Source organism: Centruroides vittatus, unplaced genomic scaffold, assembly GCF_030686945.1.
Source record: "Centruroides vittatus isolate TY-2023 unplaced genomic scaffold, ASM3068694v2 contig_298, whole genome shotgun sequence".
Lineage (NCBI taxonomy): Eukaryota > Metazoa > Arthropoda > Arachnida > Scorpiones > Buthidae > Centruroides > Centruroides vittatus.
Genome location: NW_027121900.1, coordinates 11504 through 39132, shown reverse-complemented (window position 1 = coordinate 39132; position 27629 = coordinate 11504). Strand labels below are relative to the sequence as shown.

Sequence of the window (27629 nt, the reverse complement as noted above, 5' to 3'; positions counted from 1 at the left end):
GTAAATTGATCTATCGGTTATGTGATTAGCAAATGATTTAATATATAATCTTCAAATCAATAATGATTTATCGCATGAACTAACATCTTAATTTTAATAAGCAAATTGTTTTTTTTTTTTAATATAATAATATCGATACAATAGATAATCGTTAGCATTGGTTTTTGTGACGACTGCCAGTAGTTTGACCTTCATGAGTGTTATGTAATATTGGATTCAAGGTTATAATGTTGAATCATTGTACTCTTAGTCAGCAACTGTGCTACTACTTATCTTAGCCTTTTAATATTTTAAAAACAAAATTATTTAAAAGAAAAGTATGTACAATACCTTCTGTAATATTCAAGCTACCAGTTGGAACTTTTTAAAACTCATTGATTTAACACTTTATTGATTTGAGAATCAATAAATAAAACTGAAAATATCCTAAAATTTTGAATACAGAATCAGCTAGATATACTATGTCAAAACTTTATGAAAGCAATAATATGAATTCTGGAAAGTAAGCAGGAAAGGTGTCGATGTTAATAGGACACTATGCATATATTTCAGACTAAAAAAAGACTCGTGAAACAGTTACCTTGGTTTCCTTACTCGGAGTTAAGTGTAAACTAAAATACGGGTTTCTGCCGAGGAGTTGAAAAAGTGATGCTACTAACTGATAGTTGATGCTAACAAGAGTCCTTTGTGTAAAATTGATAAAAATTTTATTGATTTTTTGGATAGAATTAAGCTATTTAGCTTGAGTCTAGTCTAAAAAGAATCCAAATTTTGCAAAGAAACAATTGATGTCTTCCCCTAGTACTTCAAGTTAATAAAGATACAACTCAACGTCTTTGACAACTGATGAAGATCTAGCAAATTAATCCAACAACCTCATTTCTAGTTGTTTTGATTATGGGAAAAAAAAGAATCGGACTGTTGTATGCGTGTTATATGTTTATATCTAATTAATAAAATCTTTCAAGTGACAGGTCAGAACCCATTTTTCAAAAATAGGTTCTTGTCTTTCATCATCTCCATTTTCAAGATTAAAGAAAGATGGATGGATCGACAGACCTCAAAGTCTAGGAATCAACTTACCTCGATGTAATGCAAGCAGAAAGTAATAAGCAAAGTGGCAGAAATGTGATTACGTGTTCTCTCATCCGATCGATGCAACCAACTGGTGTTGAAATCAGTGCTAAAGGGTCATGTGCAGATAATGGCACCTGTCTAATGCTTCTAATGATTGCCATGCATTCATAATTGATGTTTGTGAATACCAAGTATTGATTGTATTGTTAAAGTGAATTAGATACTTAATGTCAAGTTGACAATGATAAATGTATCCTTCTGTGGATGAATGATTTTTAAACTGCATTCTGAAATACGTTCACTCCGATAATATGAAATTATATAAATTCATGCCAACTTCTGATTCTTTTCCTGAATTTTATATGATTTTTCGAAACTGAAATTGATAATTAAATGAAATTTCAACCTATAGAAGTTGTCTCTATTAACTTATATAAATAGCCAGACTTGTAATTTTAAATGCTTATTAAATATATATTTAATTCACTATTATTGGTAAAACTATATTTAATATTTCTTGTAAGTTGTAGTCTGTCTACAGAAAGAATCGACTTGAGAACAATGTTATGAGTGATGTTGCTTCAGTTAAACCAGTCAGCACATTCTCTAACGATGTCGGCACTTTTTGCTTAACATGTCAGGTAGTATACGTGAATTTTTATTTCATTTTCTTTCACTAGATGGCAGAACAGCTTTTTTGTTAATTAATTTTTTATAGCATGCATTAACTGTAAAGAATCATGCTTTTAACAACTATTATAGTAAACTTCATTGCATTTCAATATCCGAACGAAAAAGCTTCCGTAACACCATTTATAATGGCGGTGACATGTTTAACAAATGAGGAAGAAACTGGAAGTAATTTGTCACAACTAAGTGATCATTGTTTGATGCTCATTGGTTAATACTCAAGTTGATTTCTTCTGTAGACAGGTTGTGTTTTTAATGTTATATTGTTGTTTAGTTTTAAAAGTAATATGCAGGTGGAAAGTTTGATTTTATTATTAAACTTGGACAATAAACAGCAAGGAAACTTTTAAAGATAAAGTAAATAGTTTGATGCAAATTGGAAACTTAGAGAGTTTTCTAATGTTTTAACGTACAATGTTCTTAGATAATAATTTAAAATGATAGCAGGTGTTTTGGAAGACCTTGTATTAACAATGATCATAATAACGTGAAGTTTGTTACTGATATTTTGAATGATCCCCGAAAAGACTGATTTGTAGAAATGTACTGTACATTCACCATTAAAATAAGTCAGAATAGAATTTATAGTAAAATTTTGTTTTATATTAACAAAGTAATAAAAAAATATAATAATGTAATTATAGATTAATTATTTTCAAATTCTAATTTATTAAAAACTTTTTCAGTGACTAATACATTGTTGGACATTAACGATAAGTTGATACTTCAGTGCGAGATAACAGACGATCATTTTTCAAATAACGGAAAAATTAACAACGATGAAAAATGCTACAGGTAAGTCCGTATAATGAATTATCAGTATTAAATTAATAAATAGGAAACGTTATTATAATTTAGTTTAGTAAAGTCAGAGTTATTTTTGTGGTCGTATATTATCTTTAGATGAATGAAGGAGGATCAATAAGTTATCATTCTTTACCAGCACACTTGATAATAGCATAAATTCCACATGTTAACAAAGAATATATTTCAAGGTGCCACTGCAAAATGCCACAATGCAAATGTCACTAAGTTGAAAGTAGCCACTGTATAGCCAATATTTTTTAATCCATATTGTTATTAAAGTAACCAAAAAAGTAGTAATTCTCCAAAATCTATTAGCCTAGAGCCTTACAAATATTTACAATCTGTCCTTTATCTAATGAAATCTAGCTGTATTTTATGATATAAAGGAAAGAAGGATATTCTATGGGTAAGGTGACACTCGAAAATGTGTTACTGTAAAAGCAAAGCCATGTTGATCAGATTAGAGTCGTTCTTGATCTATTGTTCTCTTATAGTATGGAGGCATTTCAGTCTAAATGAATGTGTTAACGTAAGCATATCACAGTTCAGACAGAATTTTCACTTTAAATTTCACAGTAGCTGTATTTCGAACCAACCAAATTCCTAACATGTAAATTTTTACATTCTTGGTCGGAACGAATACAACAGTTATAAACTAATGGCATTTTGAACTATCCAAGTTCAAATTAACAAGGATTTCCGGTATATGAATTTGCCTGTGTAACACCTTTACAAAAATTCTGCTATTTAGACTAGCATCATTTATTTTATGCGAGTTATAAGCTGGGGCCATTCTGGATTAGGATGAAAATGTTTATTATTTAATTAATGATTTGGCTTCTTGAAGTAAGCACTTTTAATACTCAATAATATAGTGCCAGAGATACGAGGAATAGTTGACACTGTAAAATATATCTGTTTTTACATAGTTTTTTGAGAGTCATTAAATGTTCGTCATAAAGAGATAATCCTTATAGGGCAAATATTGAATTGATATTAAAGGTTTTTGTCTATAATATTTCTTTTGGAACATAAATTTTCATAACGACATAACTAAAGAAAATTTAAGTGCACAAAAACCTTTTAAACTTGCAAAATATAATGTTAATCAAAGACTGCTGCCATTTTAGATCGTTTTTAATGGTCTTCAAATTAAAGTATTAAATAAAAATGTAGATACATAACCAAATGATTGCCTTAAATAATCAGGTTATAAATCTGCTATTTAATGATTAAATACTAAGTAATTTGTTACTAGAGGTAGATGATTGTTAAGTGCCATCTCTTATATTTATAGCCCGATTATTTAAGGCGATTGTTTGGTTAATAAGTTAGTTAGGAAATATTAGAAGTAAATACTGTATATCTATTAATTTATCATTTGTTAATTTCAGTTAATGTATGATTGAGATTAAAGTTTTGAAATTATTTATTTTTTAGTGAAGAATGGGATCAGTTACTGGAAGCAAACTGTATTGGAAAGCTGCGGACAATGGGACTTAAAGGACAGCTTAGACAAAGCCATTTTCGTAGCATATGTTGGCGGGTAAATAGCTTTAATGCGAATACTTTAACAGTTAAATTTGAAAAATTTTGTTGTTTAATATTAAAAAAAGTATGTATATATTATAAAAATTATAATTAATTATATTTTATTGATATTCTTATTATGTATATATAAGAATTTGTTGTTTTATGTGTTTCTTTTAGTATTTTAATTCATTTTATTATTTTCATAAATAATGTAATGTAGATTTAAATCACATCACTTGATATTTGAAAACTCCCCAAAAACTGAAACTGTTTACAATAAATAACAAATGCTTTTGTACCCCTTCGAAAACATAGTTCTATAACCTGTCGAGGGCCACTAAATTGGCTGAAAATGTTAGTTTTCTCTAATAAAAATTGTGCGCTGGAAGAAATACAAAAGGTGTTTGTTCTTCATTACTTGATATTGTTTTGGTCTGTCAAAATATAGCCTAAGATGATCTATCAGTTTATTGATTTGATTATAACAGATGCATTTGTTTTTTAGGATAGTGTTTTTATATTGTTCTGATAATTTGACACAATTTTATTTTCATTACAAAACAGGAATGACCTCAAACTGACATAAAAATTTCACTGTTTTGACAAAATGAATCTAATACTACATCTAACATAAATACAATATAGATTAACTATAAAAACATATTTAAGGATTTGAAGTTACAATATTTTAAGATGAAACTTCTGTCCATAAAAAGGCTAAAAAAAATCCTGATTTTTGTACAGAAGATTGTAATCTTCTACAGACTAATGAATTTCCCAAATAGCTTTCAGAGACTATAAACTTGTCATTTTCCAGCTGCTACAGAAAAGGCTATTCATCAGAAAGTCATAAAAGGTTGGGAATGCCTTAATGAGATGATGGGAATTTTTCTACAGCAAAAACTTCCAAAAATTATTACTACAGGGTGCTTTTCAAGCTAAAATAGTGATATATTAACCTGCAGGATTCCCAGACTTGAATCTATGCAATTTGCATGGATATAGTCAAAACTATGCATTCAAATTCTTTCAGGCATACTAATAAATTTGGAAATGTCATTCAGAGATGATGGTATAACATATAATTATGTCAAGTTATATATATATATTGTATATATTATTTGAACTATGATTATATAATCATAGCAAAAATGCATTATCATTAGACAGTGGAGTTTAGGCAAATGCCTACTTTTTTCCCTTAGCATATACATGGCCAAGATTTTGTATTAGCACTTTTCATGAACATTTAGACCAAAATAATGGTATTTTATAATGCCTAATTTGACGTTGCTGCCTTTTTGCCTAAAACATAAAGTTTAGTCTGTTTTCATATTTTTAAAAAGATTTTAATTTCTTGTTTCATTTCCCGCAAAGGTTTACTTTGAGTCTTAAAATATTGTACTGCCTGCATTCTAAGGCTGTTAAAATATTACAAATTCTCCCTTCATCATACCCTCCAAAAATAGCAATTAGCGGCACCTAGTCTTTTGTCACCAAGTCATAAAATTCCAACTAATGTCAGAATAACAGCCTGACAGTCTACTGCAGATTAGTTCTATTTTTGTCTTTGAAGTATTTGCTTGTAGATAAAATTGTAGTGAAAATGCCAAAAGTTAAAACATCTAAAGCTTCATTAATTCGACAATGACTTCAAGAATTCCCCATTACGTGTGTCGGATGGCAAGATTATTCTGTGCCCCCTGTAATAAAGAGGTCAGTAAAAAAAATTATTTTCATAAATTAAAATATTACTGCAAATTACATATTGTATATACTGTATAATGTTAATATATATAAAATATAAAGTAGTTTAAAAACAATCAATAACAACAAATAGTAAAATTTAATATTTTTTGTAGGTGTCCAGTGAAAAGAAATACCACCTCGTGCAACAAGCACAGGATGCTCCTCATAAATCAAGCTTGATCCTGATGGACCCTCCAGAGTTCACCTGATCTACATGAAACAGTTGACTAAAACTAACCATGAAACAGTGGGCTCATTTTGTGTAGGTTAATGTGAACCTACGTATACAAAATGGCAGTGCTTCCGGTCGCCATCTTGTTTGCACATTTGTGTGTGCAAACAAGATGGCCACTGTCGACAATAACCTAAACGCACCTATATTTAAACTTTTTCTAAAACTAAAACATTTTTTAAACGTAAATTTGCTACTTACCTTTTCTCCTGCTTTTGGTTACTTTTCCTACTCTTGGACCAGAAAGGAAAAATAAAAATGTCATCATACTACCTATAAATTCAATTAATGTATGGACGAAGTGACTTGTAAGATTCTATACATCAGTGGTTCGAACAAAATTTGCCCGTATTGTACATAAATTTTACTCCTCTTAAGAACTGCAGCCTTACAATTCACATCTCTTGCCTTTTCATCTACAATAGGCAGCATCTCCATAGATGGTGGCACCTGCGATCCACGGCCACCTACCTTCCATGTGTCGTTCAAGTTGTCTTTCAGAGTTGGAAATCACTATTACATATCCTTGGTTTTGACAAATTGAACACATTTATAACATTTACACACTTTATACGCACATTTAAAACATTTACAAAAATTTTTACCTCATATACACACCATTAACACACTTTAGATACACTTTTATCACATTTAACACATATTAAACACATTAAGGACACATTTAACATGATAGTTACCATTGACAAACTTTCCTCCTTGATAACTTTAAAGACTTTGAGTAAATTGTACAAATTTTAAAAAAACACAGACACCTTTAAAAAATTAACAACATGCATAATCCATCTACATTGTAACCAAAATTCGAAATTCACATTATTCCTAATGTTTCCAGACGATAATTTTTTGATGGATATTTGCATACGAATGCATCATTACTATCAGCGCCATCTACATTTATTTTCTAAAAACACTTGCCATCGGGGTTACTGGATGCACCACCATTTTGTATACCTAGGTTCACATTAACCTTTGTGAACAATGAACTAAAGATAATTAATCCTGATGAAGACAAAGTTCTTGTAGCTGTAACAGATGCTGCTTCATACATGGCTCCTGCCATGAAAACACTTAAGATTTTTTTCCTGCCGTTGTCCATGTGACATGCTTTACCCATGGTCTCAATTGAGTAGCCAAGCAAATCAGAGTAGAATATGGGAAGGTGAATAAACTCATCTCCTCTGTGAAGAAAATGTTCATTAAAGCCCTGTCAAGATTGCAAGCTATTTGGCAGATGCTCCCAGACATTGCTCTTCCTCCAGAATCTGTTCTCACTTGTTGGGGAACTTGACTGAAGGCTGTTAACTATTACAGTGAACATTTCTCTGATATAAAGGAACTTCTGGCCACTTTAGTGGACGATGCAGTTTGTGTAACTAAAGCCAAGGAAATTTTGAATGACTCGGTGTACATTAAGTCTCATTTTACATTTATTGCAGATAATATTACTGCTCTTGAAAGTAGTGGGAAACTTGTATATGAACAAGAGCAAAGTTGAAGAAACTTTGCTCTGTTGTGGAATGCTCTTTCTTTGCATACAAATTAATTCTCAGTAACAAATGTTGCAACTTTTCTATTGAAAGTTGGAAAAAGTGCTTGTAATATATTGTGAAGCTAACTGTGGGAAACAGAATGAATAAAAAGTATAAAGATAATTGTCTACTTTTGTGTTTGCATCATTCTGAATATATTTGTTTTGTATGGAATACATATGTTAAATAAAGAATTCATCTTGATAAGTACGTTAACTGTTCATTGTGCAAATTTTGGCCATCTATTTTTTGTTTATAAAGCCTAAATGAGGCAATTTAAGAGCCTATTTTAAGCACCTAAAACACCACTTTTAAGGGCCTAAATGTTCACTGTCTAATTATCATGTAACTTAGTTGCTGAGAGATGTTATAAACAGAGCTATTAAGTATATTCTATAGACATTTATAAAAATTTTAAGCTATGAATAATTTAGTCTTGTTAAACTCCAACAAAATTTATATGCAAAATAATATATAATTATAAAAATGAATCATTTAATTATATACTTATTTAATGAAATTATTAATTTAATTATGCAAACGTTTTCCACCTGTTCCACAGGTCATCTTCAAGCAATTTCTTACTTCTGGAATGTTATCTCGTGCAGGTTCGAATATATATGAGCACGATATTTCAAAATTTTTAAAAAACCGTTGGAACATTCCATGTAAAATTTAAAATATAAACAATAATAAAAACATTAATAAAATTGATTCAATAAACATATTGATCCGCTAAATAATAATTTAAGGGACGTAAACTAACATAATATATAACTATATTTTTATAGGGGATGAGGATATGCTATATGCTTGATTAAATGGGGTGTTTGTCAATCATGAATTTCCACGCAGTTGGCAAATTCGTTGCGTCTTTATAGTTCAAACATCTACCTGTTGTCCCTGATTTGTATATTTCAAATTTTTCCATGGTTAATGCTAACGATGGTGAGCGTACTTGTTGGATAACTTTGGCTTCATTCCAATTAATTACTGATCCCTCAGTTTGTGCCATTTTTGATAAGGTGGTAGTGCAGTGCCCTTTACTGATGTCATACATATGTTCTTTTAGTCTTTTGTTTAAGCCTCTGTTAGTGACTCCTATGTATTCTTTATTCAGGTCCAATTGATCATTTTCGTATGGGATTTTATAGACCCCAGAGCATTCATCCGCTTTTGTGCTATCTTTGTCGTTCCTGAGGACACTGTAGATGGTGGGTGCGCGCTTATAAATCAGCTTTGCATTCTTACATTTGGCTATTTCCTTCATTATCGTGGACAATCCTTCTCTGTACGTGAATTTAGTTATTTCCCCGTTTGCATTCCCTTTCGGTTTCTTTTTATTAGGTGTTATGTAAGAGTTTATTAGGTTTTCGACTATTGATTTTTTAAATCCTAGGGTTTTTGCAATGGTTCTAATTCTATTCAACTCTTGTATTCTGTCATACACGTTGGAGCAATAGGCAAATGCTCTTCTAATAATGGCCCTAAACGCCGATAGTTTGTAAGTGGGCGGATCGTTTGATGTGGAGGGAATGTATAGTGGGTCATGCGTGGGTTTGATATATACTTTCGTAGATAAGGAACCTTCTTTAAATGTAACACTGATATCCAAAAAATGTACTTCTGTTGTGCTGAGCTGTTCCAGTTTTAGCATCAGGCCATGGTTATTCGAATTCATCGCATTCAAAAAATGTTGTATCTTTTCGTCTTTTTTCCATACAATTAGTATGTCGTCGACGTATCGTTTGTATAAAACGATATCATCTTTAAATGTTCTAATAGTAGTTTGCTCCAACTTACGTATCACCAATTCACACAGTAGCCCAGACATTGGGCTGCCCATGGGCACACCTTTCTTTTGCTTATAAATCTTGCCATCGAAAGCGAACACTGAATGGTAACATATTAGGTCAGCCAGTAGTTTCATGTCTTCGGGGTAGGCTGTTACCCTTGGGTCTAACGTGCTGAGGGTGTCCACCAAAGCTTGAAAACATGCATCCAGTTTAATTGATGGATATAGATTTTCGAAATCCATAACTGAAGCAATTTCTTCTTCTACTAAAGATATGTTTTGGAGATCGTTAACCACGTTCAACGGGTTCTTTGTGACATATTGGTTATTCTCAATGTGCTCGGACAAATATCTATGTAGGTTCTTTTCTAGTTTGTAAGTTGGTCCTTTGTGCTTTTCAACCACTGGTCTAATCTGCTTTTTATCTTTATGCGTTTTAGCGAATCCGAAGAGTCTCGGTACACTTGGGCCTGTTACACTTGTTCCTTTGAGAAATGGAAGTATTTTGGTGATTGGTGATTTCTGTAATTTTTTGACCTTCCTGTCTAGGTTATCAATTATATTATGGATAAGCGACATTATGTCAACACACTGGAAGAATATATAAGAAATACAGAATGCGAAAGGGTGGATCATAATATAATTGATAACCTAGACAGGAAGGTCAAAAAATTACAGAAATCACCAATCACCAAAATACTTCCATTTCTCAAAGGAACAAGTGTAACAGGCCCAAGTGTACCGAGACTCTTCGGATTCGCTAAAACGCATAAAGATAAAAAGCAGATTAGACCAGTGGTTGAAAAGCACAAAGGACCAACTTACAAACTAGAAAAGAACCTACATAGATATTTGTCCGAGCACATTGAGAATAACCAATATGTCACAAAGAACCCGTTGAACGTGGTTAACGATCTCCAAAACATATCTTTAGTAGAAGAAGAAATTGCTTCAGTTATGGATTTCGAAAATCTATATCCATCAATTAAACTGGATGCATGTTTTCAAGCTTTGGTGGACACCCTCAGCACGTTAGACCCAAGGGTAACAGCCTACCCCGAAGACATGAAACTACTGGCTGACCTAATATGTTACCATTCAGTGTTCGCTTTCGATGGCAAGATTTATAAGCAAAAGAAAGGTGTGCCCATGGGCAGCCCAATGTCTGGGCTACTGTGTGAATTGGTGATACGTAAGTTGGAGCAAACTACTATTAGAACATTTAAAGATGATATCGTTTTATACAAACGATACGTCGACGACATACTAATTGTATGGAAAAAAGACGAAAAGATACAACATTTTTTGAATGCGATGAATTCGAATAACCATGGCCTGATGCTAAAACTGGAACAGCTCAGCACAACAGAAGTACATTTTTTGGATATCAGTGTTACATTTAAAGAAGGTTCCTTATCTACGAAAGTATATATCAAACCCACGCATGACCCACTATACATTCCCTCCACATCAAACGATCCGCCCACTTACAAACTATCGGCGTTTAGGGCCATTATTAGAAGAGCATTTGCCTATTGCTCCAACGTGTATGACAGAATACAAGAGTTGAATAGAATTAGAACCATTGCAAAAACCCTAGGATTTAAAAAATCAATAGTCGAAAACCTAATAAACTCTTACATAACACCTAATAAAAAGAAACCGAAAGGGAATGCAAACGGGGAAATAACTAAATTCACGTACAGAGAAGGATTGTCCACGATAATGAAGGAAATAGCCAAATGTAAGAATGCAAAGCTGATTTATAAGCGCGCACCCACCATCTACAGTGTCCTCAGGAACGACAAAGATAGCACAAAAGCGGATGAATGCTCTGGGGTCTATAAAATCCCATACGAAAATGATCAATTGGACCTGAATAAAGAATACATAGGAGTCACTAACAGAGGCTTAAACAAAAGACTAAAAGAACATATGTATGACATCAGTAAAGGGCACTGCACTACCACCTTATCAAAAATGGCACAAACTGAGGGATCAGTAATTAATTGGAATGAAGCCAAAGTTATCCAACAAGTACGCTCACCATCGTTAGCATTAACCATGGAAAAATTTGAAATATACAAATCAGGGACAACAGGTAGATGTTTGAACTATAAAGACGCAACGAATTTGCCAACTGCGTGGAAATTCATGATTGACAAACACCCCATTTAATCAAGCATATAGCATATCCTCATCCCCTATAAAAATATAGTTATATATTATGTTAGTTTACGTCCCTTAAATTATTATTTAGCGGATCAATATGTTTATTGAATCAATTTTATTAATGTTTTTATTATTGTTTATATTTTAAATTTTACATGGAATGTTCCAACGGTTTTTTTAAAAATTTTGAAATATCGTGCTCATATATATTCGAACCTGCACGAGATAACATTCCAGAATAAGCAAAGTTGCTTGAGATGATCTGTGGAACAGGTGCGAAAAGATTTGCATAATTAAATTAATAATTCTATAGACATTTATAAAAATTTTAAGCTATGAATAATTTAGTCTTGTTAAACTCCAACAAAATTTATATGCAAAATAATATATAATTATAAAAATGAATCATTTAATTATATACTTATTTAATGAAATTTAATTTAAGTTTAACAAATTTTATTACAGATATATTTAGAATGTCTCCCCGAGAAGCATTCCGAATGGATTAAATCAACAAGTATTTTACGTCAGAAATATCAAGACATTCAAAATAAGGTATATTTTTACATCCGAATGACTATTTCAATATTAACGTGCAGAAAATATTCATGCATTTATTTATTTATATACTTCAGTTTTTATTAACAAAAGTAATTCATTTTATATTAATTTAGTTATATAACAATCCAAGATTAGAGAAAGAGAGCCTTGATTTAGTAATTAATAATCCACTTTCACAAGAGGACAAAGTGAGTTTATATTGAATGGTTATTATAAAGCAGTAATAGATAAGTAATTAATTAACGAAAATTTGATGACTGATATATTTTGTAGAGTCCCTGGAATCAATATTTTCAAGACAGTGAACTTAAAATAACAATACAACAAGATGTAATTAGAACGTAAGTTATTTTCATTGAAGATTTTTATAAGTTAACAGAATTAACTCTTATAGATAAATTATTTATAAATTTAAGGTAAATAATTTAGTTACCTTAATTTATAAATTCATTACTACTTTACATTAATACATCAATGTAAAGAACTAATACATACACTTAATACATTGGTATATTAATACATATTTCATATTAATTTTCTTTACAAATGACAAAATTTAACGCACACCAAATATTTTTACAAATCACAAACAAAAAATTCCAAAGTGTATGTATGTTTCATATTAAATAATTTGAGTATGAATTCAAATGTTTCAGTTTATTTACAAGGAATTTATTGAAGTTTTGTAAAATGCATTGTTAAATATTGTACCACAAGAACCAAAATTTGACATTTTGAAGATTGAATCAATATAGGAAATATTTTCTAAATATGAAATTTACTTGTGTACAGGTACTCCTCACTTTATGATCAAGTTCCGTTCTGACGACTATGTTGTTAAGTGAATTGGTCAATAAGCGAGGAGCTTGTGCTGGGAATATAGGATCGTTGTAAAATTGTACAAATTATGCAACAAACTTCAAATTTATTTATAAAAAGACTATTATAGTACACGCAAGCCTATTATAGTACGCTTAGTGTGCATGTCACCATTCGCCACTGATCGACACTCAAGCCGAGAAAGGGGATTTTCCGAATTGCAGGTCGAAACTCGATTGGTTGTAAGTGCGAGTGGTCGTTAAGCAGATAGGTCGTAAAGTGAGGATTACCTGTATATACTTAATATAAATGTTATTTTTTCCTGTTTTAGACTTCTGAAGTGTGTGTGTGATATTTTTATTTGTATAAAGTGTACTATATTTTAATTACTATTTAAAATTAATGAGTATCAAACTTTAGATTAAAGAATAAAGGAATCAGTTTATGTTTAAATATCAGGTAGAATCAATTAAAGACCTTGAACTTGTTCATTCAGCGTTTTATAAATTCTAAATTTAATGTAAACAGACTGCATTTGTCAAGTAATTTCTTTGTAATTAGTGTTAAGTGATTAATTACTTAATGAATAATTTTAAAATTTGTAATATTGAATTACAAGTTTTCAAATATAACAAATGCCATTATATCAAATACCAATATTATTAATTTTTCAGGAAGAAATTATCTAAACATGCTAATATTATAAATTGAATTACACAATTAATTAGTTAAGTGTTAGAACTCAGATAATTTCTTAGGTAAAATCTATAAAGTGTCCGCGTGTCTGCACTTTATAGTGTTTAGGAGACAATTACCGACATGGTTTCAAGTGTGTCAAAATCTATAAAGAAGTTATATAATGAATAAAGAATTATAATAAGTTTTAAATTAATTAATAATTTTGAATATAATTAATTAAGTAAACTAATGTAATTGAATAATTATTTAGAATAGTAAAAATTAAATTTTTTGCAATTAAATATTTTTCAATATTGTATTCGTTTAGTGCAAACTTTTCATATTTCATGTTGTTTTCATTGGAAAGATTTTTCCGTAAATTAAACTTGATTCAGTTTTATTTAAAATATTGTAAGATTTAATGAAAACTAGCTATTTATTTTTTAAATTTTAATATTAATTGGATTACAGTTACATGAATAAGAGAATAAAAGTGAATTACAGTACATGTAGATGATAAAGTATTTAAGAAAATGACAAGCATAATTAAAAAATTTGTATGCGAATCTTTATTTATAGAAATGATATTGTAGAATATGTGAGTTTATAGTTTAAAATCATTGTCTTTATAGCTGTTTTCAAATTGGTGAAGTTAAAAATAATTTTATCTTTTAAGATATAAGAAGTTAAATTGTTTGAAATAAATCCAAAAAGTTTGGTGCAAACTTAATTGAAGTTGTTCTAAAACACAGCTTCAATACAATTATTACAGTAGAATTTTTATCGTCAATAAAAATAAACCATTGATATAAAGCAATCTGCATAGTAGATAAATAAAATATTGGAAATTACGATTATTTTGAAAATAAATGTTTAGAACTTAGTTGAAATAACTTCAGAAAATTAGAGAAAGGTGAACTAAATCTGCATCACCGTATTGATTATTGATACAAACATGATAGTGAAGTAGTTTAAGCATTCTTTTAAGCATATGATTTACGAAGTAATAAATGCAGTAAATACTGGATAATATTCAAAACGCTTGCACGGCCAAAAATCCATATGATTTATGAGATAACATAAAAGGCACATGAAACGAATATCTGTATGACTTGTTTTTTTTGTCAAATAATAGTCTATTAATTTGTGATGAACGATTGAATGCTTGGCATTATTAATAACCAGGTTGATGATCTTATTTTATTCAAACCATATACAGTCGACTCCGCATAAGTCAACACCCGGATAACTCATCACTGTAGGTTAATTAGTCAGCTTTCTGTTGTTCCGGACGACTTATACAGGCAATAATGTTATTAATGTTAAAAAACTCGGTTTACTTGACATCGTTTAACTCATCACCACTGGATAAATCAACATACTTTTTCTGTTTCACACTTTTTAGACGTCTGATAAGTCGACTCCCCGCCTGAAAAAATGAGTTCACACCGTACAATAAGCTGTGTGGTGTGAACTTATTTTTCAGGGGGGGGGAGAGTTGACTTATCAGAATTCTAAAAAGTGTGAAACAGAAAAAGTGTGTTGATTTATCCAGTGGTGACGAGTTAAACGATGTCGAGTAAACCGAATTTTTTAAGGTTAATAACATTAATGCCTATGTAAGTCAGCCGGGACCACAAAAAATTCACTATGTAGCCGACTAGTGACTAGTTATCTGGGTGTCAACTTACGCAGAGTTGACTGTATTTATTAAATAAAAATGTATGTTGTATTTTCCATTTTTTTAGGTATTTTCTAAAGTTTATTAAACTTATTTAATAGATTTCCTGAAATTGATTTTTTTCACACATCTAAAGTTCAACAAATGATGGTGAATATTTTATTCTGTTTTGCTAGAGAATATCCACATATTTCTTACAGACAGGTAAGTAAATGAAAATTTTCATCATGTTAAAATTTGCTTTTGATTTAAAAAGGTAATAATTTGAAATGTTTTTCTGAAATAATTTTAGGGAATGCATGAATTACTTGCACCAATAATATATGTCCTTCATTCGGATCAAGAGGCATTTTTTTCTGCTAGTAAGACTGCATCTATAAAATTAATGTAAGTTACTTTATACTTTGCAGAAAGTAATTTAATTAACATATTTATAATTTTTATATGTTTTTCTTTTTTAGGGAAGAAATTGAAGTTTTATTGGATCCATCTTATACAGAACACGATGCATTGTAAGTTAGCTATATACAAATGATAAAAGTTTAAAAAATATTTGATGGGGTCAGAAATTACATTAAAAATATATAAAATAAGAGAAAAATTCTCAGCATCTTTTGAGTTCAGAGTTGAATTCAAGAGGCTGAGAGCTTTTTCTGGTACTTTATATATTTTTAAATTAACTATATACAGTTATTCTATACTCTTGTATAAATAATGATGATTAATCATTTTTGTTTTCATGTTTCTATATTTTCATTTTGTGTCGGTGTATGTACACTACTCATACATGCTTTACACACACAGGCATACATCTATCTCACATCATGTATATGTATATGAAACATATATTATACACTTCTCATCAAAAACATTTCAGCACTAAGTGAAAATTGTCTAAAATTATACAGATTTTTCTCCATTTATATATACATAAATGGTTAAAATTAGGTTAAATTTGATTATTATTTTCTCCTGTAGGTGAGGTTGATAGTGCTTTGCCTCGAACGGTCTTATTCACATAATTGTTTTCTACAGCAAAATTTTTAAACAATAGTATTTAAAAAACAATTAAAAAATTCAGAGAATTAGAAAATGAAAACATTTTATGCATTTAGGCAGGTTTAATAAAGATTAAATCATTGTTATACACTATGCAGACCGATTCTTTTCAACAGAGCATTTGTGAGCTTGTCTTTTGTAGGGGAGATTTTATATCTTGTGTCAGGATGGATAAGGGTGTTATGGGTATGTGGGTGATGGTGGTGGAGGCACAGATATGAGGCACCTTTACAAAAGAACCTCGTTTATTGGAGCTTAAAGATTTGCTTACATAAGAGACATGATATGTTTGTTCCTTAGCCAGCACTAATTGTCCCAAAAAGTTCTTTTTAATCTGTGTTCATCTTCCTGTGAAGACACGTTTGTTGACAGTCCCTGGGCAGTGATGAGATGGTGTTCGTTAGCTGGAGATTCCTGGCAAAACTCCACAGGATGAAGGAGTAAAATGTTTAAGAGTTAGAGTGATAATGATTTCTCTCTGGTTGTAGGATAACACAGGTTCATCAGATGACACAATTGAAAGACAACTGCATTTTGACCATTCTGTGCTGAGCGTGCTTTCTGTGTGTTTGTTTGCCCTTGAAGTCTGGGGATTATATCAATCTCCTGTCCATGATAGTTCATTCTGATTGGTTGCTTTCTTTTGTCCTTGCTCTCCAACTGGTTGATCACTCATTACTATGTGTAACGGGATCCCAACTTATATTGCAGGAGATGTCAGAATTAAAGTTTAATTTAATCTCCCGACCAGAGATGATTGATCTTAGAACTTACATTCTGATTGGTTGCTTTCTTTTGTCCTTGCTCTCCAACTGGTTGATCACTCATTACTATGTGTAACGGGATCCCAACTTATATTGCAGGAGATGTCAGAATTAAAGTTTAATTTAATCTCCCGACCAGAGATGATTGATCTTAGAACTTACATTTCTAACTTTTGTTTATGACTTCACGTTGCATTTTCATACAAAAAGAATGTTTCTAGCTACAAACATTTTTAAATTTTGTTCTTTACAACAAATAATTTTAACGCAAACTTTTGTGACAGTTCTGACCTATCCAGGACCTCACATTTCTGTTATGAAAATCAGTTTGTAATTCCTTGCAGATGTAATTTTGCAAGTTTGCCTGAATCAGTTCTGCTTTCATATTCACCACTTATATTCCATCTTTGACAAGTTCTTGAAACAAAAGCATTTCAACCAATTAGAAAGATAATATTTTTGGTTTCACTCTTGCACATGTATACCAATGAGAACAACTACTAGGATGAACTGTAGGATGAATTTAAGATGCTACAAATAATGCCAATGGTAGACCAACATGAATTTAATTTCAGTTGAGTAGCTGCTTGCATGAAGGAGACATATATACTTGAAGGGTCTTTTTTTTTGGTTAATGTTACCCTTGGTGGCAAGATGGCGGCCGGGGAAATTTTTCCCTACATTCTAGACGGCGACGGGGAAAATTTTTTTCCCTGCGTTCGACGTGGCAACCGTGTTTCCTGTAACCTCGAAACGGAGACGCGCGATTTCGCGTTTGTGACGTGTGAGAGAGAGGGAGCTCTTTGGAAATGTTGTGACGTAATGTGTTGGTGCCGAGATCGTCGAATTATGCAAATTTTGTTTGGTGGGAGTGTAGAAGACAGTGGTGTGGTGCATGTTCGTTGTTGGCATCGAATTTTTTTTTTTTTTACAATATCTGTTCTTTCCGAATTGCTAAAAAGGTAATTTATATTTTTTACAAGTAAAAACAAAAAGAAATTGCGTGCACGTCATGGGCGACGTTGATTTGAGTTCGAAGGAATTCTGGGCCAAATGTACTACCAGGAAGTTTTATAAAATGATGGAAACAGATTATTCGGAATTGGGATTGAACCCGGCAATTGATAATGCATTCAAATTTGCGGTCAAATTAGGTATACAGCAGATAGAGTCGACGTGTTCTACGTGCGATAAGACATGCAAAATACATTACGGAAGCGAAAGAAATGAATGTCGTCTTACATGCAGTTCGTGTGCAGTTAAATATTCAGTGTACGAAGGAACTTTTAAAAGCAAATGTGGGTCGTCTGTCCTGGGGATGTATCTTGTCATTCATATGGCACTACCTATGTCTAGAATGTGGTGCTACGATTTCGGCTTTAGCATCCGGGATATCTCGAAAAGCTAGTGTGGATTGGTCGAATCACATACGTCTGGTAATGATGATATCACTAAGTAACATGATGACGAGCTTCAAAATAGGCGGCCCGAATAAGATCGTCGAGATCGACGAAACTGTCATTTGCAAAAGGAAGTACGAAAAAGGCAGGTTGTTGAAATCGACGAAATGGGTTGTGGGTGGCATATGTAGACAGGACAGGAACTGTTTTATTTGTCAGGTAAACGACAGATCCGAACAAACTCTAAATTAGATAGTTTACAAATACGTCAATTCGGGAAGTTTGATAATAACCGACGAGTGGAAGGGGTACAACCACATTGACGACATCGAAGGCGTGGATCGAAGATCTATACCAAACGAAGATCAAGGTTCGAAACTCGGGAAGAAATGTAAAAAAGGAAAATGACAGACAATCAACGTGAGTAAAAAAATGTTTTTATTTCTATTAAAATATGGTTTACATTAGCTTATTATAGTATAGGAGTTACTAGGTCGCGTTATTACGATACAGCGCGCAACGCGCAGTCTCCATAGAAGACCAAGACGGCGACCGGAAACGCGTTAGTCACGTGACCACAGGGAAAAAATTTTCCCCGTAGCAGTCTCCAATGTAGGGAAAATTTTCCCCGTCGCCGTGTAGAATGTAGGGAAAAATCCCTCTGGCCGCCATCTTGCCACCAAGGGTAACATTAACCTTTTTTTTTTTACTGTCAAAAAGCTCCAGGACTAGAAATAGAAGAATGAATAGTACTGTTATTCATTTAGGGATAAATTCAAATTTATTTTAGTCAGCAATGATTGAATAACAAGGGTCCTGGTATCTTTCAGGAGAGAGAGAGCAAATCCTTTAGGTATTGTACAGTGGCATTCAAGAGCAATTTAGCATAGTTCTAGAATACATTTAATTATTATTTGTAGTGTACTGAATGTCGTAAAAATGTTAATTAGATTCTTATACCACATTCTCTTCCTTTAGTTTAACTGCATTCAGAACAATATTTCAGCAAGATAATGCTGAAATATTGTTCTCATAACTTTAGTGTCTTTATGGTATAAAAATTCTTCTTATGCCCATCTCTTCTAATCTAAGTTAATGTGTCTTAATTTGTAATATGATAATTATCTATATTCAAGGGCTTCAAAAATTGTATTTTCAATTCATTGAATTAAAATGTAGTAATAATGTTGATGACATGAATGATCAAATGCAATTACATAATTATTCATTTTTTATCTCTTACTGGAATCTTTATAGGGTATAATATTTCAGATTTTAAAATCACTTGACATTAATATATATCTGCAAGATACAGAAATTTTAAGCACTTGCAAACATAGAAAATTAAGACATTGGCAACTGAAATAATCTTTATTTCTGTATAGTTAAACTCATGTTTTATATTTTTTTATTTTGTAGATGATTCTAGTATTAACTTGTGAAAAGGAATCTTTCTCTTAGCATTATAATAATAATAATAAAGATCAGACATCACACTCATTGATAAACACAATAAAATCACATACATTATAGATATATCCATTCCAAACACTCACAATGTACAAAACACATGCACTGAAAAAATTAGCAAGTACACAGAATTCAGCCAGGAAATAAGGCATCTGTGGAGGATGGATAAAGTGCTTATTGTACCTGTTGTTCTCTCTTCTACAGGTGTGATACCACACACACTACACAAAAGCCTGGGAACATTATAATTGAATAGAAATACATACATCACACTACAGAAGGCCACTATATTGAATACATGCCACATTGTTAGGAAATTCCTGAATACAGACACTGACACTGACACACTTATTTAATTTTAGTTTTGTTTTGGTTGCTATGCCTTAACTCTATCCAGCATTGTACAGTACATAGTCACCGGTGTCAACCGAGTATAACCCACTAAACCCAACATATTAATAATATAGTAAATGAAACATAATGCAGTTCAATATTGAAACAATGTACAGAAGAGCTGTTTATCAAACTCCATATATGTTTCAATGTCATTCTATTATGCTATTGTATTTACTTTTCATTTCTAAACTTACAATTTCCATTACTACTACTACTTTCTCACTTAATAATTATTTAAATATCCCATGTGAAAATATCAAAATTTGTTTATTTTTATTTTAGTTTTATATTTTGTCAAGTAATGGATGTAGTAGAATCGTGGTATTTGATCAATGAATATTCTAGTAATAAAGTAAGTGTTACTGATTTTTTTTCTTGATATAAATCAGGCACATAATAAAATTGATCTTGTGTATGTTTCAGTATACAGATCAGTTTGTTCTTGCACCCTTTTCTCGACCAAGAGAAACGGGTCCGACAAGTATCCTAGGTGTTAAATTAACCAAGATTAATGAACAGATATTGAGACGCCATGACTTGGAATTATTTTCACACTTAGAAACTCTGGAAATAACTCCTCAAATTTATGGAATGTAAGTGTATTATAGTTTATATTTCCATTAGGTTAACTTGTTTTCAATGATTTAATATATTTAAAAAAAACATAAAAATACAATATGATCTTTAATATGATGTATTTATATATATGATGAAATATTTTACAAATTTCACTTAGTATAGTATGCTTGTCTCTATTTAACAAACACTCATATTAAAGTAGTGAGGAATGAGTTTATATTATTATTAAATTATTTTAATATAAATGCAGATGAGTGATGAAAATATAGTAAATTTTAGGTGCATTATTGAAAATGAAATATTGAATTACATTATTTAAAAAGTGATTTTTGAAATTTATTTTGAATATACTTGTGTCAACGCTTACAAAATATTTAAATAATAAGTCATTAACTTAACGGGTATAGATTTTCTTTTTGCGATGTGTTACTGTTTTCTCTTAGATTTCAACTTTAAACATAAATTTTTTACAAGTAATCATTAAATAATAATAAACAATAAAAATAAAACTGAAGAAAATGAATATAAAGAATAAAAATGTTCTCTTTAGACGATGGCTTCGTCTGTTGTTTGGACGAGAATTTCCCATGCAGGATCTCCTACAAATCTGGGATTCCATATTTGCCGACAGTTTGTCGTTTGACTTAGTAGATTATGTTTTTACAGCTATGTTAATGAGTATAAGAGAGCTATGTAAGTAAATATGATAAATATGGATAAAGTATTAAAATATTACAATTAATACCAAATTTGTATTTTTGTTTTCAGTGTTAACAGGTGATTACACTACCTGTTTGAAACATTTGATGAAGTATCCATCTATATCGGATGTCAATTATGTCATTGAATTAGCACTTCATCTGAGAGATCCTGTGGTAAATAAGAAAGATATATTTATCAACATAATCAGTATAATTTGCAATTTTTGAAAGTTGAATGTATGAAATTCTGTATATTTGTATAATTGTAGTACAAGCTACAAGCTGTTTTAATGTAGAATGTGCCGCCTTGAAAACGTGCGATTGATGTTAATATTTTTGTTTTTTCTGTTTTTAATTTCTTACTATGTACAGTACGTATAATGGATTTCAGCATCTTATCAGTTTTTTTAAAGTAAATAAGCACAGTTATTTATATATTTAATTCAGGAGCAAAAACTTTAATAGATATATTATTGACAAAAACATTTATCTTCAGCATATTGAACAGAATAGAATGGTGTGGAACATAATTAAATTTCTTGTTTTAGAACAGTGGTGTTCAAACTATGGACCGCAGGACAGACCTGACCCGGCAGGAGATTTTATCCGACCCACAAAGGTTTTTGAAAAATACTGTTTTTTTCACGCAAACACACCCGTGTTTTCAAAGATGTGTATCGAAAATTTAAAAAAAAAGCAAAAATCTTATTTGATAAAAAAAAAGGATTTTTAATTTTTAAAAATAATAAAAATGAAAAAAATATATACATAAAATTTTATTTAAATTTATGGTCGTAAAAATATTGTTTTGGGGTATTGTTCAGTAAGTACTGAATTAGTATGAAGGCAGGAGAATAGCGAAGGTACACGAATACTGTACACAGATTCTGTGGGCTGTCTTTGTATTACTGAGTAGAGGGGAAAAAGAAAGAATCGAGAGCATTATATGTGGCGTCTCTGTACTTGACCTTGGGGTTGCCTTCTGTTGTCTTCTGGTTGCACATAACTCATTTGTAAATTGGTATGTGTAAATTCATATTGAATGTATTACAAATTAATTATTTTGAAGTTTAATATTATTTTTTAAGGTTTAAACATGGAAAGAACAAAAAGAAAAGTTGATAACGAGTCCTGTGTTTTTAGTGAAGAATGGAGAGTAAAATACTTCTTTGTGCAATTGCAGCCAAAGAATGGCAAAGCTCTATGTGTAATTTGCAATGACACTTGCCGTAATAAAGGAATATAATTTACGTCGACATTATGAAACAAAACATGCTTCAACCTACTCACAATTTAAGGACAGGCAGTGTACTGAAAAATTTTGAAAAAATGCATTGTTGTTTGTGTACACAACAAAATTTATTTAGGAAGGCAAACTTGGAAAATGAAGCATTGTTCTTAGTTAGCTTGAAAGTTGCTTATTTGTTGGCGAAAGAAGGAAAACCCTTTATGGATGGAAACATTGTTAAAGAGTGTATGATGGAAGTTGTTGGTGAGTTGTGCCCAGAAAAGTTGAAACTTTTCAAAATGATCAGTCTTTCCTGTAATACTGTTGCTCGTTGAATTGATATTGGGAACAATATTCTCCACCAGATTACTGGTAAAGCACAGTGTTTCACATCTGCATTCTCTCGCGATGGATGAATCAACTGATGTTAGTGACACCTCACAACTTTTAGTTTTTGTTCGTGGAGTTGACGACGAACTTAATGTCACACAAGAATTAGTCTCCGTTAACAGCACTACAACTGGAGAAGATATTTTCAAAGAAGTAGAAAAAACATTGACAAAGTATATCTTGGACTGGAATTGACTCCAAGATGTGACAATTGATGGAGGAAGAAACGTGTCTGGTGCAAACATCGGTTTGGTTGGGCAAATCAGAAAAACTTGTGAACGTGCAGGAGCATCAATACTAATTTTTCTGCACAGTATTATCCATCAACAAGCACTATTTGTAAAACATGTCAATATGAACTGCGTTTTGAAACCAGTTGTTTCTGTCATAAATTTTATTCAGTCACGTGCACTCAATCATCGCCAATTTCAATCTTTTCTCGAACAAATTGAATCAGAGTCCATTGACTTGTTGTATTATACTGCAGTTCGATGGCTTAGCTGTGGAAAAGTGCTATTGCAGTTCTTTAAGCTTAGAAATGAAATTAATTTATTTTTTGCGGAGAAAGATCACCCTGAACCACTTTTATCGGATGCCAAGTTGCTCTGGAAGTTGGCTTTCTTTACATATGTTGTGACACACGTGAATAACTTGAACTTAGTAATTTGTGATTTATTCATGCAAATCAAAGCATTCAGGGCAAAGCTGATATTGCTCGAAAGTAAGATGAATGAATATAATTTTACCCATTTCACATGCTGTGAAGAAATGAATACAGAAACTGATGAACAATTTCCAACCACATTTGCAGTAAAAGTGATCACGGATTTAAAACAAGAAATTCAAAACCAATTTTCTGATCTTGACATGAATTCAAAGGAAATTTGGCTGTTTCAAAATCCATTTGACTGCAATGTTGCCAACGTTTCAAGTCAGTTTCAAATGGTTGATCTTCAAGCTAATGATCAAATCAACGATAAATACAAGGGAGGAAACTTGGTCGATTTTTACAAATTTTTAAATGCAAAAGAGTTTCCAAATTTAAAGCAATTTTCTTGTAAATTTATTTCTATGTTTGAGACTACCTATATGTGCGAACAAACTTTTTCCAGGACGAAGTATCTGAAATCAGAGTAAAGGGCAAATTTTTCGGATGATCATTTGCAATCATTGCTTATAATTGGTGTTTCAGATTTTAATTCCAAACTTAAAGAAATTCTTTAGCAAAAAACACAGCTACATCATTCCCAATAAAAGTTGCATGAAATAATTTTCTAATTACGTATAATTTAGCCATGTTTGTTTAGTATTGGTGTATCTGTAATTAACTGTAAAAAAGAAAATTCAATGCTGCCTTAATCATAATGAGGATTTTTAATTCATATATTCACGTGGACTGCCGCAAATGTGTTTCAATTCCAGTCTGGCCCTTGCGGCGAAAAGTTTGGACACCCCTGTTTTAGAATATAAATATATTAATTTTGAACTTATGTAACTTTGATTATGATATGCATGTTTAAAATGGAAGTATGCCTGTATATTAAACAATGTTCCTGAATTGATTGAGTAAATCAGTTACATCAATGATACATTTTTAACCATAAACGTGATAACGTTGTATTGAATTAAATCAAATTATTCAATATCAAAAATATAGAAATGTGTAGATTATAAAAGTATTTTTGTTTTAAATAGCAAAACTTTATCGGTTTTAGAAGGATAAAATGCTTTCATAATAATTTTAATTTTATTGTTTTCACATATTTAGTATTTTCAATGCTGTGTTGTTGTTTAACTTAGTTCTGTATAAACAGTTTGCGGCTGGACGTTTTAATTTTAGTAACTCTGTTGTTTTCAACTTTTGATTGCTTTTATTTGATTAGAAATATTCTCGACCTGTTGGAAATTCATTAAAAGTTACAACTGCACTTTCTGGAAATCGTAACAGTTTACACAATACACTTCCAAAAAGTTACAGGTATTACTTTATTACAATTTAAATATCTATTATGGTCTTATCAATTAGATTTGTCATAAAAGAAGTTTCTTTATCCTTCTAGTTCCAAAAATTCCAACAGACATGGTGGAAGTTCCTTCTCTTCCATCATTCGTCGAAGTGGTGGAAGACCAAAAACCCTGGCACTACCAATAGGTACAGAGAAAGCCATTCAAGGGAAGTCTTCTAGTGAGCCTGCCACATTAGAATCAACTTCACCTAGTTCTGATAGCGGTAACATTAATTATTTTACATTTATAATTAGTAATTTATCCATTAATAGTATCTCTGCGATTAAATTTTCAGAAGTTTCGGGTGTTTCGACCGTCGACAAAAATAGAGAAAAATATCAAAAACACTTTAGACAGACCAGTGATAGCATAATGCATTCCTCACGTCATTCTGGAAGCAACGCTTCCTACACTCTTCCCAGAAAATACAAAATAGGAAAGGAACAACCTAATTTAAGTCAGAGTTTGACTCACTTGGATAAAGACAAAAATTATAATTCAGAAAATTCCACGAAAGAGATGGTGACGTTATCGAGTCAACATTCCAATCATTATGGCATGTATAGGCAAAGCAGTAAAGTAAGTTTTCGATGTTTTGTTTTAATCACAAGTAGCAATTCAAAAGGTTGACACATTAAATATTTATTACATATTGGTAAATTCTACTTTAGGAAAGAGATGAAGTGAAGCAGCTGAAAATGGAACTGTCTGAACTGAAATCCATGAGCCAGTATTGTTGTCATAGAATGACCCAACATTTAGATAGACTTCAGTTCTGTATGATCCATCAAGAACTCCAACACGAAGATGAGATGTTGCTAGCTCTAGCGGGTTTAAAACGGGTACATTAGCTTTGTTTCTTACAAATTATTCTAAATAGTTAGTCGGCGGCAGTGATCAATGAGTGATAATTGCAAATTTCAGGTTAGAGATATCTTGAAGGGTACGGTGAATTTTACAGAAGAAGTAGGCGACGACGAATATCTGCACGACTCAAATCCAGATAAACTAAAATCAAGTCATATTGGAACGGTGAAGAAAAGTGATGTCGAAGGTTCCACTCTTCCTCAAGTAAATAAAGAAGGCAACAAGCAAAATGGAGAAAACAAATGTGACGATCAAGACAGATCGGTGAATGGAGAAGATCGGCGGAACGAGAAAGAAGACCTGATCGCAACAACCAGAAGAGAATTTCAGAAACTCTTGAACTCTTCGAAATCATACATTAATGATAACACAAACAGGAAGTAGTAGTATAGATATTTATTATTATTAAGGAAATATTATTGTACAAAAGGCTAACAAGTTTTAAGGGCAACTTAGCAACAAGTTATTGTATAAAATGTGTAGAATTACACCTTGTAAACATTCCATTTATTTAATTTGTAAATTATTTTGAATTTTTGTATATATATACATACATATATAAAAATATATATACATTCAAATCTTACCTAATTGAAAAAATTGGTGATAGTGTAAATAATTTTTTTCCTTCACAAAAGACAGATCATAACTTTTTCAACGAAATGTTGCTATATTTAAATAGGGAAAAAAGAAGGATTATTAAACATATTCTGTAATCCATACATCCCTAAATAGTGAAAACATTAAAGTAATTTAAGAATCTGATGCTATCATTTTTTAAAAATATTTTGACATCGAAGTCATCTCGAATTTTGTTTTGGTTGAAAAATAAACTTTATAATAAAAGAAAATAATCAATAGTTTATTCAGTTGCACATTCCGTTAGGCATACAACATCATTATAATATTTTCAGCATTGACTTTCACATGAACACTGGAGTTATCACTTCCTCAACAGTAATGGTGCCTCTGAAAAGGGGTGTCACAAGTGTAAACAAGTTCAACAAACGAACCTGTTTACAATACATGAGTGGTACAGAACTTTCACAATTAAAGTTGTATGTTTAATTTGCATTTGGTAATTTCTAGCTATTGGAATTGGTTAATTTCTAACTTTAATTCTTAAATTTAATTATTCTTTTCTTTTTCCTTAAAATAGAGCAATTTGCTTCTCTAAAAGTTTCATCTTAGATTTAATTTGCAAACATTAACAACTGTTTCCCACCATCTTTTGGTTCTGGAATCACAGTTGGCATCTATCTGATAGATCTAGAAATTCCGTTTTTTTTTTATATATACAATTGTATCTAAACAATTAAGTCTTTCTCTAGCAGAAAATTGTGCCCACTAGAAATTTCCAACCTTTAGAATATTGATAACTATTTACATTTTTCACTGTCTGCATCCATTTAATTTTTTAAATG

The 27629-nt window shown here is 31.2% G+C and overlaps 1 protein-coding gene across 1 annotated transcript in view; it reads left to right on the top strand.

Moving 5' to 3' along the window:
* The window catches only part of TBC1D5 (TBC1 domain family member 5), a 35927-nt gene extending 8960 nt beyond the window's left edge, over nt 1-26967 (top strand). Inside the window, exons 2-18 of the mRNA XM_067267160.1 lie at nt 2454-2562; nt 4015-4120; nt 12071-12160; nt 12280-12354; nt 12440-12507; nt 15446-15548; nt 15637-15731; nt 15806-15856; nt 20716-20785; nt 20857-21026; nt 21563-21705; nt 21781-21887; nt 25215-25309; nt 25392-25561; nt 25634-25917; nt 26010-26180; nt 26263-26967. Of these exons, the coding sequence (XP_067123261.1) occupies nt 2454-2562; nt 4015-4120; nt 12071-12160; nt 12280-12354; nt 12440-12507; nt 15446-15548; nt 15637-15731; nt 15806-15856; nt 20716-20785; nt 20857-21026; nt 21563-21705; nt 21781-21887; nt 25215-25309; nt 25392-25561; nt 25634-25917; nt 26010-26180; nt 26263-26589 (2234 nt within the window). The 3' untranslated portion in view covers nt 26590-26967. The remainder of the gene's footprint in view (nt 1-2453; nt 2563-4014; nt 4121-12070; nt 12161-12279; nt 12355-12439; nt 12508-15445; nt 15549-15636; nt 15732-15805; nt 15857-20715; nt 20786-20856; nt 21027-21562; nt 21706-21780; nt 21888-25214; nt 25310-25391; nt 25562-25633; nt 25918-26009; nt 26181-26262) is intronic.
* The last annotated feature ends 662 nt before the right edge of the window (nt 26968-27629 follow it).